At 46.3% G+C, this 10,915-nt stretch overlaps 1 protein-coding gene across 5 annotated transcripts in view; it reads right to left on the bottom strand.

The window, feature by feature from the left end:
- SEPTIN11 (septin 11) overlaps positions 1-3,158 on the bottom strand; it is a 92,817-nt gene extending 89,659 nt beyond the window's left edge. Inside the window, exon 1 of one of the 5 annotated variants that reach the window (XM_049630693.1) lies at positions 2,880-3,158. In XM_049630693.1, coding sequence (XP_049486650.1) covers positions 2,880-2,906 — 27 coding nt within the window. In that variant the 5' untranslated portion in view covers positions 2,907-3,158. The remainder of the gene's footprint in view (positions 1-2,879) is intronic. The other 4 variants (XM_049630694.1, XM_049630697.1, XM_049630698.1 and 1 more) reach the window with 4 other exon arrangements.
- Between the last annotated feature and the right edge of the window lie 7,757 nt (positions 3,159-10,915).

Genomic DNA, 10,915 nt, shown 5'->3' with positions numbered 1-10,915 from the left:
CGTTAATCATTAGTTATATTCTGAAACAGATGTGCTTTAGGGTCTTCTCAGAGCCAAGCAGCAACACCATCCAAGAGAAAATGGAGACACTAGGGGTTGAGATTAGAACAAAAATAAACAGTATCACACTAAACTCAAACTTTTGTTTTCCAGCCAACAAATCAACTTAAGAAACATCTTAATTCAGCCTTAAGGTTTAAATGGTTATAACTGAATATAACCAATTCATAAGACAGAAAATACTGCATCTGACATACAAGGTTTTTCCCCAGTAAAATCTCATATTTACCTAGGATATCACACAAAGACATTCAAGTTCAAGAATGCCTAACATTGAGAGCAAATTACTCTAACTGAACTTTCCTTCAACCTGGATGGGAGAGGCAGTTTGTAGGGAAAGGAGATCTATTCATGTTTCCCTAAACAACTTTTTTAAAAAGTCTAAATTCTAAAGGAGTAACTAGGGAAACTCCATTCATACATAGATCAACTTTGGAGTGGTTCTTTTCTCTCAACACACCCTTCCTTTCATTTGTTCAAATCAGAGAATAGATAAAGGAACAGGAGGGGCAGAGAATTCTAAGATGAAGGATGTAGTGTTGATCCCTTGGAGCTGGATTTGGATAAATATGTATTTACGAGGGTTGTTTTGAAGGTACGACTATAGGCACCACACTTAAGGCAAGAACTGAATGAACAAAGTAAAACAAGTCAACAATTCGTTGGAAATGTATGAAAAGACTTTTCAACTTTGTAGTCAACTTTTGATCACCCAGACCACGGCTCAGTCCAAAAAAAAAAAAAAAAAAGTCTTCTGTTTTTAAACTGCAATTTAATCTTAATTCCAGTGACAACGGGGAATGTGCAGAGAAAGCAGTTACCTCCTCTGTACACATACTCTTTTTGGAATCTCCTCTATTATTTGAATAAGAGGTCTTAGAGAAGAATTCTGTGGGATTAAGCTCACATCTGGTTGGCAGACCTGGTGTTGGATATGATTATGGCCACACAACTAAATCTCAAATCCACATACTGTTCCTATTTAACTGACATATATGAACTAACTAATTTATAGAAAATGTGCAGCAAATTATTTCTTCCACCTCCCCCAAGCCTCAAGAATGCACCAACAATAGGTGTTACTGAACACCCCCCCCCCAAATTTGCATTCCTAGACACTCTCCAATTATCTCAAGCAGTTATCAGTTATTTTAGTTATGGAAATATGTGCCCTGGAAATAAGTACAGTGTGGGGACGGTGAGAGAGAAGGGAGTAATTTAACCAGATAAACTTGACCTCCCTGTACCTCAATTTCCCCCACCAGAAAAATAAAGGGATTAGCACAGAGACTATGTAAATTCCCTCAGTAACAATAATCCAGGACCACTAATTATCAAGGGCACAATTTGTGTGCAAGAGGAAACCTGATTCTTAAGCGTCAGGTCATTAAATATTAGAGTATAAAATGCCCAAAAAACCCAGTTACACTTCAATAGGACCACAGCACATTGTGACAGTGGAGAACGTCTTTGAAAACACGCCTGCAGCCAAACCACCAAACCGAGTTAAAGCACGCAGAAGGACCCCGCGAAGTTCCCGGGGCGGGGCGGGGCGGGGTGGGGGCGGGGGCAGCAAAAGGCGCGTGTATCTGGAGAGGAGTTCGAGGAAGAGCTTGGAGTCCGAGCACAGCCTTGCATTCCTGGGGCTTCGGAGCTTCCAGTACGCCTGTAAGTCTTTCGTGTGGAACCACAAGACCTCTCAAGCCACCACCTGCGGCCACACAGTTGTGGGAGGGAGAGGAGAAAAGGAAGGAGGTAGAGCGGGAAAAACCTCGCTCGAGGCGCGCCCCAAAACCGGTGGTGCGAAAGTGGACTTCGAACATCGACAAAGAAATGGGGAAAGAGAAGGAAGGAGGACTCCGCCTTTCCCACCCGGCTCTGCTCCTTTCAATAAAAAAGGAAGGGCCGCCGCCGTCCCTCCCCCCCACCGCCTTTCACCCTAGGATGCGGAGCACCGACTGAGACCGCACCCTCAAAGTCCGGCTCTGAATCGCGAGCTGAGTCTTGCACCCCACCAGGCGCTGCCCCTGCCCGGCTCGTGAATTTGGGGCGGGAGCGCACCCTCGGTCCTTCGCTCGCCCCGAGCCGCGGGGCACCGGGTTCTCCACTCGCCCGCCCTAACCTTCCTCTTCCTCGCGTCCGCGCCTCCTCGGTTCGCCGCCCCCGGTCTTCTAACCTCGGAGCATTTAATACTTCCACCCACCACGACAAGGGGGCCTTGTGAAAACTTTGTGTGTGTAGCTAGGGCTTTTGTCCACATCCTGGGCAGGGCCAGGTCAGCTGGGTGGGTGCCTGGGGGTGTCCCGGCTCTCACGATGGGGAAGCCACCAAGGAAATCCCAGCCTTCCATTTCTGACCCGCTTCTACGGCCGTGTGACAGCGCGCTTCGGGGAACAATTCCCATGCCCTGGTCGCCCCTCGGCGAGGGGGAGTCAGGAGGAAACCCCCGCACTCGGTGCCTCTCTCGGCTGTCACGAGAGAAAAGGTGTGCACGCCGAGAGGGAGGCAGCCGAGAAATACCGTGCCTGAAAGAAACCTTTTAAAGGGAAAAGAGGGAAGGGGTCCTTTCTCTCCCACATCTCGGGAACCCGGGCGCGATGAGGCGATACACTGTTGCATCACGTAGTAGCCCAGCCTCTAGTCTCCTAGCCCTCCCCTCAGCTCCAGACGCGCGCCCAATCTCACGCACACACCCACAGCCGCCACCATCCGGAGCCCCCGCCCGGGCCCCGGTATTCCCCCCCGGCACCCGCCTGAAAGCGGGGACCACCCAGTGCCGGGAGAGCCGCGGGCAAGGGTGGTGAGGCCCCAGCACTCACAGACGGTCTCCCCACGGCCACGGCCATCGCGGCTGCGGCTCCGACTCCAGCTGCGCCCGGGTGCTCTCCGCCAACACTGGCTGCTGCTCCCGCTCGGGCTCCGGCTCGCCTCCCCCGCGCCTCCCTCGCGGCTGCGCTCTGCCAACACCCGGCTCCCGCTCGAAGCCAGCGGCATCTGCTCCCCCCACGCCGCCGCCCCTCCCGCTTTATTAGAGCAACATGGCCACCCGCCTGGAAGGGACCATTTGCTTCCCCGGGAAGGGGTGTGAGTCTGCGCGCCGGGGCTGAGGCGGTGGGAGGGGGGATGGCGTGCGGGCCTCCAGCCGGGGTCAGCGGGCTCAGGCCGCAGGACTCGCCCTCAGCGAAGGTAGCCGTGGGCCCCGAAACGACCCTCTCCAGTGCCACCGAGACTCCCGCAGCCTGTACTCTGGCCGCCACCCCCCCGCTCCACCACGTGCTGGAGTCCGAGTAAAATCCTGGGCGCGGAGGTCCTAGCCTCGGGTTCAGCCACGCGCTTCACCAAGCAGGAGAGGCTGCGGAGAAGGTGAAGGGACACTGGGGTTAGACGGGTCTGCGGGGACAGCGTCTCGCGGCCAGTTAGCCCAGGGCAAGCACGCTCCACCCGGAGGAACCGGCTTGGAAGGGCTGCGGGCCAACCTGGGAGAGAGAGAGCGGTGGGCGACCGAGGTGGGGCTGGGCAGACCCCCACGAGGAAGCATTGCCCCTCCACAATTCTTTTCATAAGGGAGAGACTAAAAGGCTGGAAGCTGTCCCTAAAGCGCGCGGCTGGGTAGGGGATCACATGGAGAGGAAGAGGCCATAGTAGTTGCGGCTGCGGACGACCCAACCACCGCCGGCTGGAGAGGAAGAAAAGGACGCCCCCGCTGGAGAATTCACGCAGCTGTTGGCAGCCCCAGAGCGTGGGGCCAAGGCCTTCCCCGGGTGCAGCGAGAGCTCGTTGGTCACCCGTGGGGGCTCAGCCGACCTTATTTGATTGCTGAAGACAGACCCGACGACGCGGAGGCACGCGGGCGGGAGTGCGGCTGGGGAGGGGCTCGGCGACAGCGCCGGGCGGGTGACCGTGAAGTCGGCGCGACTCCGGCCTAGTGGGGCTGGAGAACTCCTCCGTTGTGGGGAAGGACTTGCGCAGCAGATGTTGAGGCGTTACTGCGTGTCTGTGTGGCGGACGGAATGGCAGGGTTCTGGCGCGTGCTGGGTGGCGAGGTGTGCTAGAGCTGCTGTAGGTGACCGCGGCCCCTCGTGGAGCGGGAGGGGCGGGCCTCGAGGACGAGGTGATTGGGCATAGCAACCTGTCCGCGGCTGGATTGGAGAGCGGGGAAAGTGTGGTGCGGAGGTGAAGGGTGGTGATCAGCCCACGCGATCGCACCCTCAGGGAAAGCCTGGGCCTATTGAATTAGGTGAAAGACAAACCGCCTGTTTAGACTGAGGCGCCTCGGAGTCTGACCTAAGCGCCCAGGTTTGTAGCGGCTTTGCGTCTGCCTCTGTCCACCTGCCCCCACCCATCCACCCACCCACCGTGGGCCGCAGGATTAGAACGTGCCGCCTTTAGCTAAGGATGAGTGGGCTCCGGGCGTGGGCCCAGCCGCTGTGAAGCAGACGCTGGGTTGCCCCGGGAAGGGTTGAGGGGCTCGGTGCTGAATTCCACCCGCAGGGCTGAGAGTACCGATGAAAGAAAGATGAGGATCTCTGAATGGAGACCTGTTGTGCGTGTGGGCGGGCCCAGACTAGCAGGGAACGAACCTAGTCAGTTTTGACCAATATCTGCCCCCTTGACTTCAAATCTTTTGAAGAAATGGACCAACATTTATGCCAGGCATACAGTAGGCACTACGTGTTGAATTCAGATGACCGTGTGGATGGGTGACGTGCAAAGGGAAGGGGAAAAGAGAAATACTTTGATCTGCTGTCTGTATATAGCCATTTTTTCCTTCTCCCTTAGGGAGGATTAGACAGTGGCACTGCCCACGGACCAAAGGTCTCACGTAAACCCTGTAAAAAAACATCGCTCTTCACCTTGCCAACCAGATGTAAGGGCAATTGGAAACCAGCTCTCCATTTTGTGTTCTGTTGACCAGGCCAGATAGCAGGATTTAATTAATTGTTTTTATTTTTATTTACTTCTTCGGTTCGTGTTTATGTTGAAAACCTCAGATTAGACTGTAAGACTATGAACTCGCTACTTGGTGGGTGGGTTAGTTTATTCTCATCACAAAAGCTTAAAGTCACTTATTCCAACAGCTCAACTGTTGGAAGAAAGCCTTTTAGGACAAAATGATCCCAGTTTACCCCACTTCTGCCTGAATTTTTTCACTGACAAGGAGCATTGCCTTAAGTCCCCCCCCCCCCCCTGCTTTTTGTTTGTTTTGGCAGGTAGGCATAAATATATTTAATACAAATACAGTTTTATTACTTTTGGCCAAGAAGGCTATTTCAGAATGTCATTTCTCATTATGAAGCTATTTAAATAATCATTCTACAACCAGACCTACCTAGGTTCAAAAATCCTGGCTTTACCACTTCATAACTGTGTGACCTTGGGCGAGTTAACCTTTCAGCACTTCAATTTTCTCATCTTAAAATCTGTTTAATAATAGCTCTTCCGTAATAGAGTTACAAAGGGATTAGATTACCTTTTTAGATTATACTGTGGTAAGAACTAAAAATTTTTAAATGCAGATGCCTCTCTGACTCTTAACCAGTGTGCAGTCTGCTGAGAGACAGATGTTTAAACAATTCTGCTAGATAAGACAAATCCTAGAAAAGATATGAATTATGGGGGCACCTGGGTGGCTCAGTCGGTTGAGTGTCTGACTTCAGCTCAGGTCATGATCTCACAGTTTGTGGGTTTGAGCCCCATGTCAGGCTCTGTGCTGACAGCTCAGAGCCTGGAACCTGCTTTGGAATCTCGCTCTCGCTCTCTCACTGCCCCTCCCCTGCTCGTGCTCTGTCTCTCAAAAATGAATAAACATTAAAAATTTTTTTAAAAAAAGAAAAGATATATGAATTATGGGATTTTAAAGTATGGTAGAAGGAACTATTCACTCTGTCAGAACAGGAAAGGGTTCACCAAGGAAGTGGAGCAGGAGAGAGAGCAAGAAAGACATTCTACTTTGTTCCTTTAGCCCTAGGAGTAGTAACGGCTTCTTAGTGTTACTAATTTTGGGATGACTTGCCATCTCTTATTTGTCCTTCTAACTTTGCCTACTTCAGCGCTTCTCAAATATTAGTACCTATGAGTCACCTAGGGATCCTGTTTGTTTATTTTTTTAAGTTTATTTATTTTGAGGGAGAGAGAGAGAGCAAGCACACGTGGGAGAGGGGCAGAATCCCAAGCAGGCTTTGCACCATCAGTGCAGAGCCCAATGCGGGGCTTGAACTCACCAGCTGTGAGATCATGACCTGAGCTGAGATTGGGAGGCTTAACTGACTCCACCACCCAGGTGCCTCTTAGGGATCTGTTTAAATGCAGATTCTAATTCACTAGGTCTATGTGGGGCCTGAGAGTCTCCAGTTCCCTCTGGCTCCCAGGTGATGCTGATACTGCTGGTCTGGTAATCAATCATACTAGACTAGCAAGGGTTTACAGTTGATAAGCAGTTCCTTTATTTAAGTTTCTTTGTTTGAAAAATCTGCATTAAATTGTTTTTTCCACTAAGAACCTGGTAGATATAGATGGAAACACACAAAAACTTGAAATTGTCATCCATGAGCTCAATCTCTTTTCCTAATTGTGAAAACATTTGTTAAAAAATTCATTCTGGGGGCACCTGGCTGACTCAGTGAGTAGAGCCTCTGACTCTTAATCTCAGGGTCTGTACACTGAAGCCCCACATTGGGTGTAGAGATTACTTTTTAAAAAATTCATTCTAAACATTGTAAATTTACCAGTAATTCTCAAATTTTCTCTTGCTTTTTATGCTCCTTGAAAATCAGGACAATATTTGCCCCTCTTTAGTCTTCTGGCATTTCTTTTCTCTGGCTTTCCAAAGCTGACTGTATTGATTCCACAATCACTTATGCTAAGTATTTCATGGATAATTCATTTAGGCCTGGAAAGTTTAACTCACTTAAAATAATTGGTTGCTCGTTAACCACATTGGATTTTAGTAGCCTTTTAATCATTAAAATAATTTTTTTTTCATTAAAAAATTACTGTCTTTAAGAGAGGAGACAAAAATTGAGGGGTCTTGTCCCCCCCCACCCCTTTTTGTCATTTGATAGCATTGTATCCTCAGAACCCAAGAAGTGGCTTTCATCCTTTCTTGTTTACCCTCTTGTGGCAAGCATTACTTGAAAAACAAAAAAATTCTGGAAAGTCCTTGGTATTCTTTTTCTAAAAGCAAAAATTATGTAAGCCTACAGTATTCGTCCTTGTAGGCTTGTGCTACTCTTTAATACATGCTCTTTTAAAATCTGATCTTGTTAAGAAACACCCTGTGAAATGACATGCTCCCTGGAATATGAGGACTTGGACACTGGCCACTCTCTTTGGCAGCCAGCCCTGGAGTACGGTCAGTTCCCCTGTTGTGGCACCCCTAATTATCAGATAATTCCTTTCTCCCTGGGAGCAGTCATTTCCATGTCAGTTATTATTTCTCTTTGTGAGCCTAAAAAAAGTATGTAGTTGAAGTCCCTCTGACTACTAGATGTTGCCACGGAGAAGAGAATCCTATATATGCACCTGTATATTATGACAGCAATATCGCTTCTATATTCTCACCTTTTGTCTCAACCTATTTGCTAGGTACCATTCCACCATTATCAGTTTCCACCAGCTGAATAATTCTATTGCATGGGGTTACTCTGCACCTACATTTCTTGTCTTGTAGACTTGTTCCTTTTGAATGAGGTAATACTTCTGTATTTCAGCCATAGGTTCCTTGTTATTTCATCTGCCAATATCTGTTCAGTTGCATTCATTTCCTTCTGTTAAGTTTTCCAAGTTCTGTTTGCTTTGCCATTAATTCTCCCTTTTCAACCTGAGATTTCAAAAATGACCAGCACTATATTCCAAGTTTCTTCTGTTTTCATTTAGTCCATCTAGATCAACAGAAGTGGATATCAGTCAGTTGGTATGATAAATTTTAGCGGATTATGCTTCATGCCTCGCCATTATACTTTTTAGAAGAATAATAGAGTCGGCCATTGCAAGGCTTCCTCCATATTCATCCATAGCGAAAAACATGGGCTTGGAAGTCAGAACAATAGGGGTCATGTTCCTGCACTGCCAAATATCATATGCTATGCAGTTTTTTAAATTGATATATTGATTTGGGTATAGGCTATTTCTATAGTAAAAACACCCCAGGCATGCCTGGGTGGCTCAGTCCATTAAACGACCCACTCTTGATTTCTGCTCGGGTCATGATCTCACAGTGGTGAGTTCAAGTCCTTTGTTAGGTTCCACTCTGACTCTCTCTGTCCTTCCCATTCTCTCTCTTTCTCAATAGGTAAAATAAACTTCAAAAAAAAAATTGTTGGGGTGCCTGGGTGGCTCAGTCAGTTGAGCATCTGACTTCAGCTCAGGTCATGATCTCACGATCCGTGAGTTTGAGCCCCACATCGGGCTCTGTGCTGACAGCTCAGAGCCTGGAACCTGTTTCAGATTCTGTGGTCTCCCTCTCTCTCTGACCCTCCCCCATTCATGCTCTGTCTCTGTCTCAAAAAAATAAATAAACGTTAAAAAAAATTGTTAAAGAAAAGAAACACCCCAAAAGTCAGTGACCCGAAAAAGATAAATGTTTATGTCTGATGAAAAGTTCAGGAGGTGGTGAGCAGTCCAGAGGCCTGGCAGCTGTGATTCTTGAGGCCATCCAGAAGTCCACATTCCTTGTTGCAACCTTGTTGCTCCATCGAGTTCTGATTATTACCTTGTACACTCTGAATAAAGCTGGTTCACCAACACCGTATCCATAGTCCAGCCCGTGGGAAAGATGAAAGAGATGAAGAGGCAACGGAAGGGAAGCAATTTCCTTTTAAGGAAGTGACCTGGTCATAGCATGCGTCACCTCTGCTCACAATCCGTTGCGAAAACTCGGTCACACAAATGTACTCAGGTGCAGGGGAGGCTAGGATTTGTGATCTCATATGACACCAAATGCCACGCTAAAAGGAAGAAATGAAAAATAGATACTGGGGGAAATCAGTCTCAGATGTAATATATTTACATAGTTTAAATTTTGTTTTAATGTTTATTTTTGAGACAGATAGTGAGTGTGTGTGGGGGAGGGGCAGAGAGAGCCAGAGACACAGAACCTGAAGCAGGCTCCCGGCTCTGAGCTGTCAGCACGGAACCTGACGGAGGCTCCAATTCGTGAGCTATGAGATCATGACCTGAGCCAAAGCCGGACGCTTAACCAAGTGAGCTACCCAAGTGCCCCTATATTTACGTAGTTTAAAAAAATAATATAAAATTGTGTACAATGAAGTCTCCCACTCCATATACCATCTGTCCAGTCCCCATCCCTTTCCCTGACAGATAAATAATTTATTAGTGTCTGGTATATCTTTCCAGAGTTTTCTTAAAGCAACTTCAAGCAAATTTAAATATATATTCTTATTTCTTACCTTATCCCAAGTTTTACATAAAAGAAAAACCACACAGATCATTCTTTACCTTATTTTGTTTATTTAACACTATTTTGCACATCCTTTTATATGACTGACTAGTTATCTTATTCTTTTATACTGTTGCCTAGTACTTTTAAGGCTGTATCATCATCTATTTAATAGTCCCATTGATAAATTCAGGGTTGTTTCTAATCTTTTACCATTACAAATGATGCTGAAATAATAACCTTGTGTTTGTAATTTTGAACATGAGAAAGCATATCTGTAAGATACATTTCCAGAAGTAAGATTAGCCGATCCTATGATACTGAGCCAGTCTCTTGATCTCGTTAAGTCTCATTTTCTGTACCTATAAAATGAAGTTCATATTTACCTCATAGATAGGGTCATTATGATAATGAAATAACTAAATATAAAGTTATTCTACGATAGTATCAAAATCATAAAATAGAGATACGTTTATGAAAATATGCATAAGATTTGTACTCTCAAAACTACATAACACTGCTGAGAGAAAGGAAACCTAAACTGAGAAATATACCATGTTCATGGATTAGAAGACTCAATATTTTTAAGATGTAATTCTCTCCAAATCAGTCTATGGATTTGGTGTAATCCCAATTGAAATCCCAAGGAGCTTTTGTAATAGAAATTGAAAACCTGATTCTAAAATTTAATGCAGAAACACAAAAGACCTAGGATAACTAAAATAATTTTGAAAAAGAACAAAATAACAAAGTTGGAGAACTTAAACTACTTAATTTCAGGGTTTACTAAAAAGCTAAAATAATCAAGACATCGTTGAATTGGCCAAAATATAGTCACATAGTTTTTGAATGATTCAGAGAATCCAAATATAGACCGACACATGTATGGTCAATTGAATTGTGATAAAGATGCCAAGGTAATTCCATGGGAAAGGATAGTCTTTTCAAGAAATCCTACTAGAACCATTACATGTCCATATAGACAAAAAGAACCTCAACCTTTATTTTACTTATACACAAAGATTAAATCCAAGTGGGTCATAAACCTAAATGTAAACACTAAAACTAACATTTGGGGTGCCTGGCTGGCTTAGTCAATGGAGCATGCAACTCTTGATCTTAGGGTCATGAATTTGAGCCCCATGCTGGGCATAGAGATTACTTTTTTTTTTTTTTTAATTTTTTTTTTAACGTTTATTTATTTTTGAGACAGAGAGACAGAGCATGAATGGGGAAGGGGCAGAGAGAGAGGGAGACACAGAATCGGAAGCAGGCTCCAGGCTCTGAGCCATCAGCCCAGAGCCCGACGCGGGGCTCGAACTCACGGACCGCGAGATCGTGACCTGAGCTGAAGTCGGACGCCCAACTGACTGAGCTACCCAGGCGCCCCAAGAGATTACTTTTTTAACAAGTAACACTTCTAGAAGAAATCATAGGAAAATTTTAATGACTGGATTA

This window comes from Panthera uncia, chromosome B1 (genome assembly GCF_023721935.1).
Source record: "Panthera uncia isolate 11264 chromosome B1, Puncia_PCG_1.0, whole genome shotgun sequence".
Taxonomy (NCBI): Eukaryota; Metazoa; Chordata; class Mammalia; order Carnivora; family Felidae; genus Panthera; species Panthera uncia.
This window is presented reverse-complemented; position numbering and strand designations above follow the sequence as displayed.